The sequence below is a fragment of the Pristiophorus japonicus genome, chromosome 8, assembly GCF_044704955.1.
Source record: "Pristiophorus japonicus isolate sPriJap1 chromosome 8, sPriJap1.hap1, whole genome shotgun sequence".
NCBI lineage: Eukaryota > Metazoa > Chordata > Chondrichthyes > Pristiophoridae > Pristiophorus > Pristiophorus japonicus.
Window position 1 is genome coordinate 45,499,675 of NC_091984.1, and position 14,078 is coordinate 45,513,752.

At 42.4% G+C, this 14,078-nt stretch overlaps 1 protein-coding gene across 2 annotated transcripts in view; it reads right to left on the reverse strand.

The window, feature by feature from the left end:
- Positions 1-14,078, reverse strand: part of usp24 (ubiquitin specific peptidase 24) — a 230,396-nt gene that overhangs the window by 170,053 nt on the left and 46,265 nt on the right. For both annotated transcript variants that reach the window (XM_070886744.1, XM_070886743.1), the window contains exons 6-10: positions 9,409-9,444; positions 4,260-4,325; positions 3,619-3,684; positions 3,325-3,399; positions 541-699 (exon numbers count right to left, since the gene is read on the reverse strand). In XM_070886744.1, the coding sequence (XP_070742845.1) occupies positions 541-699; positions 3,325-3,399; positions 3,619-3,684; positions 4,260-4,325; positions 9,409-9,444 (402 nt within the window). The remainder of the gene's footprint in view (positions 1-540; positions 700-3,324; positions 3,400-3,618; positions 3,685-4,259; positions 4,326-9,408; positions 9,445-14,078) is intronic.

The following is a 14,078-nucleotide window of genomic DNA, read 5'->3' on the forward strand; positions in this document are numbered from 1 at the left end:
TCTTTCTGAAGCTGAATAAATTTTAAAATCAGCTATCTACTTTACCATTATATAACCTATTTTAAAGCTGCAGATCTAGTACCTTTATGAATGAATGAAAATTTAAGTACAGTATATCCACTAATTCAATTACCTTGTCAAAGCACAACAGTAGATTTAAAACTATGACTTCTCTCTAAAATCATGCCAACTTTACCATGTGGCAAAGTATCAATATGCTCAAACAGCAGGGACACCGGAGGCTGCTGCCACCATGTAGGATGCAACTCCATGAGAACCTTCTTTTGGTGGCAGTAGTTAACATGTGCCGTAATTATTGGTCGATATTCAAATCTTCCTAATTGCTTGCTGTACCTGCATGTTAACTTTGTTTTGTAAACACCAACATTTAATAGTCTCTCACCATTTAAAAAATATTGCTTTTCTATTCTTCCTACCAAAGGGAAACCTCACATTTCCCCACATTATACAGAGATTCTCTCCTTTCTTGAATAGTGGTGTTACATTTGCCCTTATTATATTTTCAAAAGACTAACTTACCTCTTTCAATGAATTCATTTTTGCACTGAAGTGGGGAGTTTTCAACATACGCAGGAGGATATCCAAACGGAGGTCATCTACAATAGTTACCAACTCTGGCTGAAACCGCATGCATAATAGTTTGATGGCAGAGAGCAGCTCTGGAATAGTCACCAGTCTCTGGATTGGACAGGAGAAAGGAATTTAAGACCAAATCTTTGCAATTTTCAATAAAAGGACTAAAAATGTAGTATGCTGTAACTTGCAAGTAACTTAAGACAAAGTGAAAGCATGCCCTCCATATTTCGCTCTCTTTTTTGGGCACTGTACCTTTACTGGAGCCAATCCACTCAAACACGGTCATGAATAATAGTTATCCTACAAGTCACCCTGTAGAAAGTGCTGCCTGAGGAACTGAGCTAGATTGCAAGCGGGCAGGAAGATGCAACCTCAGTGTTCTCCATTTCAGGATGGACATCACCGAGATTCACAAACTGTTCTTGTAACTTGAGCTTTTTAAACACCATCAATTTTACTCGTATTTGGTGTCCAACAGCAGTTTGCACCGCCAGGGAGGAATTACAGTATGCATCCCACTCGCTCCTGAAGGGAACTCTCTTTTTGAAAAGCAGTCAACAATAACCTCCTTGGTTTTGTGAGCGAGATGATGCCTGTTCCAGTGGGTGTAGAAGATCCCATGGTACCACTTCAAGAGAAGTAAGTAGCTCTCAGCATTCTGACCAATATTCCTCCCTCAAACATCGCCAGAAAAAAACCTGCAGATTAATTGGTCATTTAGCTTATTTGCTGTCAGACATTTTTGTGCACAAATTTTCTGCAATTGTTAACCACGTAGCCTGATAGTCTGCATCCCAGAGTACTTAAGGAAGTGACAGAATCACTCCAAGTCAGCATGGATTTATGAAAGGGAAATTATGCTTGACAAATCTTCTAGAATTTTTTAAGGATGTAACTAGTAGAGTGGATAAGGGAGAACCAGTGGATGTGGTGTATTTGGACTTTCAATAGGCTTTTGACAAGGTCCCACACAAGAGATTAGTGTGCAAAATTAAGGCACATGGGATTGGGGGTAATGTACTGACGTTTATAGAGAACTGGTTGGCAGACAGGAAGCAAAGAGTAGAAATAAACAGGTCCTTTTCAAAATGACAGGCAGTGACTAGTGATCCAGCAAGGTTCAGTGCTGGGACCCCAGCTATTTACAATATACATTAATGATTTGGACGAAGGAATTGAATGTAATATTTTCAAGTTTGCAGATGACACTAATCTGGGTGGCAGTGTGAGCTATGAGGAGGATGCCAAGAGGCTGCAGGGTGACGGACAGGTTAGGTGAATGGGCAAATGCATGGTAGATGCATTATAATGTGGATAAATGTGAGGTTATCCACTTTGGTGGCAAAAACAGGAAGGCAAAATATTGTCTGAATGGTGACAGATTAGTAAAAGGGGAGATGCAACGAGACCTGGGTGTCATTATACATCATTCATTGAAAGGTGGCATGCAGGTACAGCAGGCAGTAAAGAAAGCAAATGGTATGTTGGCCTTCATAGCGAGAGGATTTGAGTATAGGAGCAGAGAGGTCTTACTCCAGTTGAGACCACAGCTTGAGTATTGTGTGCAGTTTTGGTCTCCTAAGCTGAGGAAGGACATTCTTGCTATTGAGGGAGTGCAGCGAAGGTTCACCAGACTGATTCCTGGGATGGCAGGACTAACATAAGACTGGATCGACTTGGCTTATATTCACTGGAATTTAGATGAATGAGAGGGGATCTCATAGAAACATATAAAATTCTGACGGAATTGGACAGGTTAGATGCAGGAAGAATGTACCCGATGTTGAGAATGTCCAGAACCAGGGGTCAGTCTAAGGAAAAGGAGTAAGCCATCTAGGACCGAGATGAGGAGAAACTTTTTCACCCAGAGAATTGTGAACCGATGGAATTCTCTACCACAGAAAGCTGTTAAGTCCAGTTCGTTGGATATAGTCAAATGGGAGCTAGATGTGGCCCTTACAGCTAAAGAGATCAGGGGTTATGGAGAGAAGGCAGGAATGGGGTACTGAAGTTGCATGATCAGCCATGATCATATTGAATGGTGATGCAGACTCGAAGGAACGAATGGCCTGCTCCTGCACCTATTTTCTATATTTCTATGTTTCTGTGTAACAATGACTGCACTTCAAAAAAATAATTAATTGATTGCGAAAGGCTTTGGAATGGCCCAAGAGACACAAGGCTCAATATAAATGCAAACTCTTTCTTGGCACCAAAGATCAGTAACCAATGCTTCACCATCAAGCACTGGCTGTGATGGAACGGAGTAGACTCATAGGTCAAAGGCTGCTACGTTAGTTGACAGAGGTTAAAAAAAAAAAATCACTTGTCAGGAACAACTGCCCCAAGAAGTCGATGCAAACTGCACATGATGGCACGCGATGCTTTGACAGAAACACAGATTGAGGACAATCACACATGCAGAAATGCCCATCAGAAGTTTGAGGTAAACACAAAGCTGTGTGTGGGCATCAAACTGGACAGAACAGGAAAATAAAAATATTTTTTGACGAACACGAGTGAGTAAAAGAATGTCTGAACCTAGTAACGAGGCCATCATGATGTTCCACACTTTTGTCTGCACGTAATCCTAATTTGTGGGGAATGCTTCAAAGTTCAAGAGGCAAATCTCAGATTTTTTTTTATGTCTTAAGAGATTCTAGTAAGACTGAGGAAATAGAATACTTGCTCTAATGAAGGCAACTCAGAAAAATCGAATGAAGTTACCTTGTCTTTCAGATCTTTTTCTTCTAAACTTTGTACATATCGTATCATTTTATCAATGACGGGGTCCAACATGGGCTGTAAAATAAAAAGTAACCCAAAAATGATTTTACATTTTTATTTCAAGTCCACAATGTCTACTTTGGAACAAATATTATGGCGCTAAAAACAGTCTTATACAATTAGCTTGGTGAAAAGCTGGATGAGTTTCCACTTTGCTCACTTGCTACTACTTGGTCGGTTAATTTCTATTTTAGACTTAACCATTCTACTGAAGACTTTGCTAATATTGCTTACCTGTACTACTGTGGGATTTAGATATTCAGCGCATACTCCCAAAGGCTGCACCAGTGCTGACACAGCCTAAAATAAAAACACAATAATGATTTAAAACAGAAGTCCGATAGTAACCAACCAGATTTATGCAATGAAATTAGTTTTGTCATTTCCAACGCCATAGCAAGAATTATTAGTCATAGGAAGTTAAGAAATTACGACAAAATGTCATAAAATATTTTCCCCTTCAGATAATGCTACGCAATTAAAGTTTTTAAGATTTGAAGTTAGCAAATTATCACCATGGTAGCCCAGCTTACAGTACAAAATGGGGCAATACACAGTAATAAAATGAACACTTGCATTCATGGACACCACCCACCAAGTCACTCAACTTAGGAGTTTTAAGCACAGGGCTTCTCAGGTGACTGGTTTGAAAGCAGCAGAGGAATATGAGCAGATCACTCAGCCTCTTGCTTGCAGATGGTACAGTATTGCAAAAGGAGAACCATCAAAATAGTCAATCATAACCCCATCTCGTGGTAGCCAGCAGTCATTTAAAAGATTACCACTACAAAATGTATTAAAATATACAAGTTTAAAGTGGTGCCAAATTATCTAGAAAGAGCTTCCATTACACCATTTTGAAAATAATTACTTACTGCAGTTTCAATATCCTCTGCGCCAAGCTTCAGCTGGATTGCTGAAAACCCACCCATCTCTCCAAACTAGAAAACAAAACAATTCAACTAACTTGGTGATAACTGATATTTTTAATACAATTGTGTTCTGAAACAAACCAAGTTAAAATGCAGGTTAAATTCCTAGATAGAAACCAATTTCTTTAATTAACAAACTCTAACACTGTGCTGACATGCTGTCTGGGAGTAATTTACACAGCTATTACTGAATGAGTTGGAAAGGCAGAGACACCAAGCTTTTCTGGTGTTTATACTTTTCATTACCACTGCCATTAAGGTCAAAGTTTTTCTGTACAACTCCCTGCCACATAACAGGAAACATTTTACAAAGGTACAGAGGCATAATTTTTATGCAAGTAAGGGAGAAGAGAAGAAGAAAACAAAGAGGGTTTACTGAGAAGCTGGTTACTCAGTAAGGTTACTTAGTAAGGATTCAAATCTTCTTTTCGGTCTGGGACCAGCCTGAGGATAGGAAAACTATTGTCAAGTCCATTTGATACTGGGCACATATGGCAGTAAGGCTCGGTGATGGGTTCATTATCCTAAATACCTTTATGAAATCTAGTTTTTCAACAGTTATGAGAACTGGATCAACTGCGCAAATTGCTAATTTCTGATACAGATGCTGAATCCTCAAGGAGGCTACCAAATACAAACAATCACTTGATATTTTCTATAAAGATATCAGGTGCTAACTACTGTCAATAGGAATTTAGTAAAAACATAGAATGGCTATTTGAAATGTTCATACCATCACCACCGGTTAAGAACATTCAATTGTACAATTAGATTACAAGTTGTTTAAATTGTGTCTGGAGAAATTATTTTGAGCTATACAACACAAGGGTTATTACTGCTGGTTATTTAGTGGGACCATTTTAAAAAAGGTAAATCAAGAGCATCACTACTTTGTTTGTACGGAGCATTTTGGCTTATGTCCAATTTTTCCGGAGGCATTTGAGAACTAATGAGCAAAGTGCCAACACTGAATTATCAAAACCAGAGTGAAGAGATTTATTGGCACTAAATTAGGGTCTAGGTGCTGGTTGAAAGCCCAGTCAAAGCCAGTGTCATGTCAAATTCCACTGTTTCATGTGGTGGTTCCCCAAGCTCACTCCAGTTGGTTTTCCAATAATAAAGTCAGTCCTGCAAAACCCAGAGAGCAAACCTCAAGTAGGAACTGCAGGTACAGGTTGAACCTCCCTTATCTGGAACCACCCCTCATCCAGAACCATTCCTGGCCACCGGGTGGCGCATGCGCAGAACTCCGACATGAACAAATTGAAGTCCTTCCTCGGTGCTGACTCCTGCAATCGCTGGCCTGACCCTGCAATCCGTGACCGCCCACTACCCCCACCCCCCTCAACATGACCACCCCATATCTGGAAGAATCCCTTATCCAGAACAGGCCATGTCACAAGGGTTCCAGATAATGGAGGTTCAACCTGTACAAGTGGTTATCCATTGCTGAAAATGGTTCTTAATGTGTTGAGGTGGTCTTGAAACCAAATATAAATAAAGAAGACCTTCACCTCTATCTGAATAAGGACTAAATCTTTCTCTTTAATTGGCTACATCTAATGTACTTAAAAGTAGCACTATAGCCGATCATAAATTGGCTTGTTTGTGAACTGCTAGTTAATCCTTGTAATAGATACATGGTAGTGTTTTGGGCAGGAGAAGCCCATCGGTTCAGCCAGCCCACCCTTTCAAACCATCCATTTCCTTACCAGGATTTTGGATACAATAGCCCTGCATTCGCTTTCCTAATAGGAATTCATTTTTATAAAACCTGGTGTGGTTTTCTATTCCACTATCCCTGCTGGTAATCTGTTACACAGCTCTACCACCCCCTTACTAAGAAAACATTGCTTAAATTTTCTATTCTCTTGCAATACCTTTTAACTTTAAAACATGTCCTCCAATTCCCAAATTATATGCCTGACAAAAAATCTCCTGAATCCAAATTCTCCACATCCATTAAAATCTTAAAGACCTCTATCACGTTCCGCCTCAGCTTCCTCTTCTTTAGATGCTACATTTCTACTTTTGACAATCTTTCTTGATAACTCAGGCATTTTGGTTCAGGGTTCAACCTAGTAGCTCCGCTAGACTTCATCCTATAATTCTAAATAATTCCTGTAACATGGAGACTAAAACTGATAAGGCTACTCCAGGTGTGCCTCATCAAAGCCAGATACAATTTCAACACATCTCATTCAACTTATAAGCCACACCCCTAGCTATACATCCCAATGTTTAGAGGCACTGGAGAGGGTGCAGAGAAGATTTACAAGGATGATACCAGAAATGCAAGGGTACACACATCAGGAAAGGATGAATAGGCTGGGTCTCCTTTTCTCTTGAGAAAAAAAAAGGCTGAGGGGTGACTGAATAGAGATCTTTAAAATTATGAAAGGTTTTGATAAAGAATGGATATAGAGAGAATGTTTCCACTTGTGGGGAAGAGCATAACTGGAGGCCATTAATATAAGACAGTCACCAAGAAATCAAATAATGAATTCAGAAGAAATTTCTTTACTCAAAAAGTGAGGAGAATGTGGAATTCGCTACCACAGGGAGTGGCTGAAACGAATAGCATAGATGCATTTAAGGGGAGGCTAGACAAGCATGAGGGAAAAGGGAAAGAGGGTTATGCTGATCAGTTTATGTTCCACTTCCTCAGCTAAACCCGTTAGGCCAAGTGGCCTGTTACTGTGTTGTATATGCTATGTAATCCTATGGAACATTTTACTATCTTTCTTCATCACCTTTAAACACTCAACTGACCATTTTAAAAACCTACCCACTATAATCCTCAGATTTATTTCCTGGTCTATTATCACAAGCAGGTTGCTATTTAATATGGAATCCACATTTTTGCTTCTTCTGCCTAATCTTATGACTTTACACTTATCCATGTTGAATGTGATCTGCCACCACTCTGCCCATTGACTTGGTATGGCAAGATCTCTTAATATTTCTCATTGATTTGCATCTAGGCCAATGCATCAAACTTGGTGTCATCTGCTATACACCTGCATCTGTGCACACAGAGGCTGAACTCCAGGACATTGTCAATGTGTTTACTGAGGCGTATGAAAGCATGGGCTTTACGCTAAACATCAGTAAGACAAAGGTTCTCCACCAGCCTGTCCTCGCCGCAGAGCACTGCCCCCCCAGACATCAAGATCCACAGCACGGCCCTGGACAACATGGACCACTTCCCTTATCTCGGGAGCCTCCTATCAACAAGAGCAGACATTGATGACGAGATCCAACACTGCCTCCAGTGCGCCAGTGCAGCCTTTGGCTGCCTGAGGAAAAGAGTGTTTGAAGACCAGGCCCTCAAAACTGTCACCAATCTCATGGTCTACAGGGCTGTAGTAATAGCCACCCTCCTGTATGGCTCAGAGACGTGGACAATGTACAGTAGACACCTCAAATCGCTGGAAAAATACCAACGATGTCTCCGCAAGATCCTACAAATCCCCTGGGAGGACAGACGCACCAACGTTAGCGTCCTCGTCCAGGCCAACATCCCCAGCATTGAAGCACTGACCACACTTGATCAGCTCCGCTGGGCAGGCCACGTGGTTCACATGCCAGACACGAGACTCCCAAAGCAAGCGCTCTACTCGGAACTTGTCCACAGCAAACGAGCCAAAGGTGGGCAGAGGAAACGTTACAAGGACACCCTCAAAGCCTCCCTGATAATGAGCGACATCCCCACTGACACCTGGGAGTCTCTGGCCAAAGACCGCCCTAAGCGGAGGAAGTGCATCCGGGACAGCGCTGAGCTCCTCGAGTCTCGTTGCCGAGAGCATGCAGAAATCAAGCGCAGGCAGCGGAAGGAGCGTTTGGCAAACCAGGCTCCCCGCTTACCCTTCCCTTCAACCACTGTCTGTCCCACCTGTGACAGAGACTGTGGTTCTCGTATTGGACTGTACAGCCACCTAAGAACTCATGTTAAGAGTGGAAGCAAGTCTCTCGATTCCGAGGGACTACCTATGATGATGGACACCTTCGACAATATTCTGCCCTATAAGCATTTAGAAAAATTGGCCCGAATTGAACACCAGTGGGATTCTTCTGGTAACTAGTTTCCAAACTGACCCTTTATTGTCTACCTTCCTGCCACACAACAATCGAGTGAAATAGTTTTTCATCTATCTCACATGATCGTGATTTAGTCTCAGATAAGACAGTGTCTACATCACTCTTTTCCACTAGATCTGCAACCTCCTGAAAGAAATCCAATAAACTGATCAAGATACAAACTGTCCCTTCTGAACCCAACCTGATTGTTTTGAATCACAGTTGTCCTTCCAGATGGTCCCTTCTATTCTCTATCCCAAAGAGCTTTGAAATATATTGAGGGGATTTACAATTTCCTCAGCCAACTCCACCAGTGCCCTCGAAAGAACATGTTCAGAGCTTTGTTTACCTTCAGCTTCCTAAAGCTTTGTACTATTGGAGGGCTATAGTAAAGAGCAGGGGAGTGGGACTGATTGGGTAGCTCTTTCAAAGAGGTAGCACATGCACGATCGGCCATATGGCATCCTTCTGAGTTCTATGATTCTATTCCTTCACTTGTGATACTAAAAGGTTTGTAACCTCGACTCTAAAGTCCTCAGCCTTTCAAGGGGAAAAGCGTACAAAACAACAAATCAGGAATTCTGTCGCATCCCTCTCCTCAGACACTACCTTCTCACTGCCAAGCAGTCCAATGTTTCTTCTGTACCCTTTCCTTCCACCCGATATACTTAAAAGAATGCTCTGTTATTGTACTTCATATATTCTGCTATATTCCTCATACTCTCTCTGTCTGTCTGTCCCTCCGCAGTTTGTTGACCTTTCAGTTTGATTTCATGGCTCTCCCTATCCTTTCCCTGTCAGAATGCTGCGTCCACCCTTTTCTCCCAGTGCCTTCCACGACCTCCCTTTTCATCTACTGCAGTATTTATTGTACAAGAATAAACAACGCAGCAAGAACACCAGATTATTTACAATACTTGTACAGGATTCCTTAGGTTCTTCTGCAACCTGACAAGTATATAAAGAAAGTGAGGTAGGGTGGGGGAGGGGTAAAATAGAGTGGAGTGCCTACCCGATTAACCAGATCTATGAGCCATCCATGAGGTTCCTGCAAAATAAAGATAAAAGTAACCAAAAAAAGATCTTTGTCAACAATCATCATCAGCAACATCCAAGCTATAACTATACAGGTTGTACCCCTCCAGTCCAGGATTATTTAGTCCGGAAACATTCCTGGTCCGGCATCAGTCCAGACATGGGTGGCGTCCATTGAAAAAACAAATTGTGGCTTCACATGTCAAACGTACGTGTGATATATTTTGGATGACAAATCTCAACAGGCTTGCCCTGGCCAGCTGGAGGTTTTACACACTGGCTGGTGCTGTGATTTGACACGCACCTGACTGCCGAGGCCGCCTCTTCTTGCCCGATTAGTGGCGGGCGACATGCTCTTAGGGCATGTGTGTGTGTGTGTGTGTGTGTGTGCGCGCGCGCGCGCGTCTGCGTCTGAGAGGAGGCTGCCACTTCCACCAGTCAGGCTCTGCTTGCAGCTTACACTGACTGGCACCGGGAGTAGGATCGTGGGCAAGGGTCAGTGTCTCTCCTTGACTTTATCCTCCACTTTATCTCCGATTTCTAGGTTTTTTTTGTGTGTACGTATGTGGTTTTTTTTGAGGTGTTGGTGTTCATAGAAACATAGAAAATAGGTGCAGGAGCAGGCCATTCAGCCCTTCTAGCCTGCACCGCCATTCAATGAGTTCATGGCTGAACATGAAACTTCAGTACCCACTTCCTGCTTTCACGCCATACCCCTTGATCCCCCGAGTAGTAAGGACTTCATCTAACTCCCTTTTGAATATATTTAGTGAATTGGCCTCAACTACTTCCTGTGGTAGAGAATTCCACAGGTTCACCACTCTCTGGGTGAAGAAGCTTCTCCTCATCTCGGTCCTAAATGGCTTACCCCTTATCCTTAGACTGTGACCCCTGGTTCTGGACTTCCCCAACATTGGGAACATTCTTGCTGCATCCAACCTGTCCAAACCCGTCAGAATTTTAAACGTTTCTATGAGGTCCCCTCTCACTCTTCTGAACTCCAGTGAATACAAGCCCAGTTGATCCAGTCTTTCTTGATAGGTCAGTCCCGCCATCCCGGGAATCAGTCTGGTGAACCTTCGCTGCACTCCCTCAATAGCAAGAATGTCCTTCCTCAAGTTAGGAGACCAAAACTGTACACAATACTCCAGGTGTGGCCTCACCAAGGCCCTGTACAACTGTAGCAACACCTCCCTGCCCCTGTACTCAAATCCCCTCGCTATGAAGGCCAACATGCCATTTGCTTTCTTAACCGCCTGCTGTACCTGCATGCCAACCTTCAATGACTGATGTACCATGACACCCAGGTCTCGTTGCACCTTCCCTTTTCCTAATCTGTCACCATTCAGATAATAGTCTGTCTGTTTTTACCACCAAAGTGGATAACCTCACATTTATCCACATTATACTTCATCTGCCACGCATTTGCCCACTCACCTAACCTATCCAAGTCACTCTGTAGCCTCATAGCATCCTCCTCGCAGCTCACACTGCCACCCAACTTAGTGTCATCCGCAAATTTGGATATACTACATTTAATCCCCTCGTCTAAATCATTAATGTACAATGTAAACAGCTGGGGCCCCAGCACAGAACCCTGCGGTACCCCACTAGTCACTGCCTGCCATTCCGAAAAGTACCCATTTACTCCTACTCTTTGCTTCCTGTCTGACAACCAGTTCTCAATCCACGTCAGCACACTACCCCCAATCCCATGTGCTTTAACTTTGCACATTAATCTCCTGTGTGGGACCTTGTCGAAAGCCTTCTGAAAGTCCAAATATACCACATCAACTGGTACTCCTTTGTCCACTTTATTGGAAACATCCTCAAAAAATTCCAGAAGATTTGTCAAGCATGATCTCCCTTTCACAAATCCATGCTGACTTGGACCTATCATGTCACCATTTTCCAAATGCGCTGCTATGACATCCTTAATAATTGATTCCATCATTTTACCCACTACTGAGGTCAGGCTGACCGGTCTATAATTCCCTGCTTTCTCTCTCCCTCCTTTTTTAAAAAGTGGGGTTACATTGGCTACCCTCCACTCCATAGGAACTGTTCCAGAGTCAATGGAATGTTGGAAAATGACTGTCAATGCATCCGCTATTTCCAAGACCACCTCCTTAAGTACTCTGGGATGCAGTCCATCAGGCCCTGGGGATTTATCGGCCTTCAATCCCATCAATTTCCCCAACACAATTTCCCGACTAATAAAGATTTCCCTCAGTTCCTCCTCCTTAATAGACCCTCTGACCACTTTTATATCCGGAAGGTTGTTTGTGTCCTCCTTAGTGAATACTGAACCAAAGTACTTGTTCAATTGGTCTGCCATTTCTTTGTTCCCTGTTATGACTTCCCCTGATTCTGACTGCAGGGGACCTACGTTTGTCTTTACTAACCTTTTTCTCTTTACATACCTATAGAAACTTTTGCAATCCGCCTTAATGTTCCCTGCAAGCTTCTTCTCGTACTCCATTTTCCCTGCCCTAATCAAACCCTTTGTCCTCCTCTGCTGAGTTCTAAATTTCTCCCAGTCCCCAGGTTCGCTGCTATTTCTGGCCAATTTGTATGCCATTTCCTTGGCTTTAATACTATCCCTGATTTCCCTAGATAGCCATGGTTGAGCCACCTTCCCTTTTTTATTTTTACGCCAGACAGGAATGTACAATTGTTGTAATTCATCCATGCGGTCTCTAAATGTCTGCCATTGCCCATCCACAGTCAACCCCTTAAGTATCATTAGCCAATCTATCTTAGCCAATTCATGCCTCATACCTTCAAAGTTACCCTTCTTTAAGTTCATTGAGGTAAGCGGGCCGGGCAAGTGGCTGACTGAGGCGCCGAAACTGGGCATGAGGATTTTAAAAGACAAAGTGATTCTGGATACTAAATGCTGTGTAGTAGGCTTCTGCGCAGTGCATGCGCAGAACGCTTCCGGGTCGTTGTCAGCAGTGTTGTCATAGCTGACCTCCCTTGGTTCGGAAAATTCTCTGGTCCAGCACCAGTCAGGTCCCAAGGGTGGCAGACCAGAGAGGTCCAACTATACCACAAAACAATGTCATAGAATTAAGGACTAGCCAGCTAGAAAATAAATATGGCTTCATGGACTACTAAGTAAACTCTGCTGTTACCATAGCATATATATTCAACTTCAAGAGCATTCCCCTCTGTGCAATGATCCAATTATTGAACTCGATCATGTCATTCTTTTAAGTTACGGCATTTCTATTTGACACCAAGGAATTAAATGCAAGGTGGAAGCTGTACAATACAGAAACACATTTCACCAAGTGACACCAGAAATATGTAACCTACAAGCCCCCAAGCAGTGGTGGGGTTCATAATCCCTCTGAATTAAGAGGTGCAGTATGGAAAGAGGCAGATGAGTAAATGCTCACATTATGTGGCCATCATTATTAGAACATAAGAAATGGGAGCAGTAGTAGGCCATTTGGCCCCTCGAGCATGCCTGATCTGATTTTGGCCTCAACTCCACTTTCCTGCTCGTTCCCCATAACCCTCAACTCCCCTATCATTCAAAAATTTGTCCATCTCCACCTTAAATATATTCAATGACGCAGCCTCCACAGCTCTTGGGAGTAGCGAATTCTAAAAGAATCACGAACCTCAAAAGAAATTCCTCCTCATCTCCATTTTAAATGGGTGATCCATTATTCTGAAACTATGCCATAGAATTAAGGACTAGCCAGCTAGAAAATAAATATGGCTTCATGGACTACTACATAAACTCTGCTGTTACAACTGCATATATATCCAATATTCTAGATTTCCCCCCCCACGAGGGAAATATCCTCTCTGCATTTACCCTGTCCAGACCCTTCAGAATCTTATACATTTCAATAAGATCACCTCTCATTCTTCTAAACTCCAATGAATATAGGCCCAACCTTTCTTCACAAGACAACCCTTTCATCTCAGGAATCAACCTCATGAACCTTCTCTGAATTGCCTCCAATGCAAGTATATCCCTCCTTAAATAAGATGACAAACTTTATCCCCCTTGCAATAAAGGTCAACATCCCATTTGCCTTCCTAATTACTTGATATACCTGCATGCTAATTTTTGTGTTTCATGTACAAGAACCCCCAGATCCATCTGTACTGCAGCATTTTGTAGTCTCTCTCCATTTAAATAATAATTTGCTTTTTTTTATTCTTCCTACCAAAGTGGATAACCTCATTTTCCCACATTATACTCCATCTGCCATATGTTTGCCCACTCGCTTAACCTATCTATATCCCTTTGCAGATTCTTTGTGTCCTCTTCACAACTTGTTTTCCCACCTATCTTTGTATCAGCAAATTTGGCTACATTATACTCGGTCCCTTCATCCAAGTCATTAATATAGATTGTAAATAGTTGAGGCCTCAGCACTGATCCCTGTGGCACCCCGCTAGTTACAGTTTGCCAACCTGAAAATGTACCATTTATCCCGAATCTGTGTTTTCTGTTAGTTAGCCAATCTTCTATCCATGCTAATATATTACCCCCAACCCAGTGAGCTCTTCTTATCTTGTGCAGTAAACTTATGTGGCACCTTATCAAATGCCTTCTCGAAATCCAAATACAGACCTAGTAAATTCTGGCCAATAACTTCAAAAAAAGTCATATTGAACAGT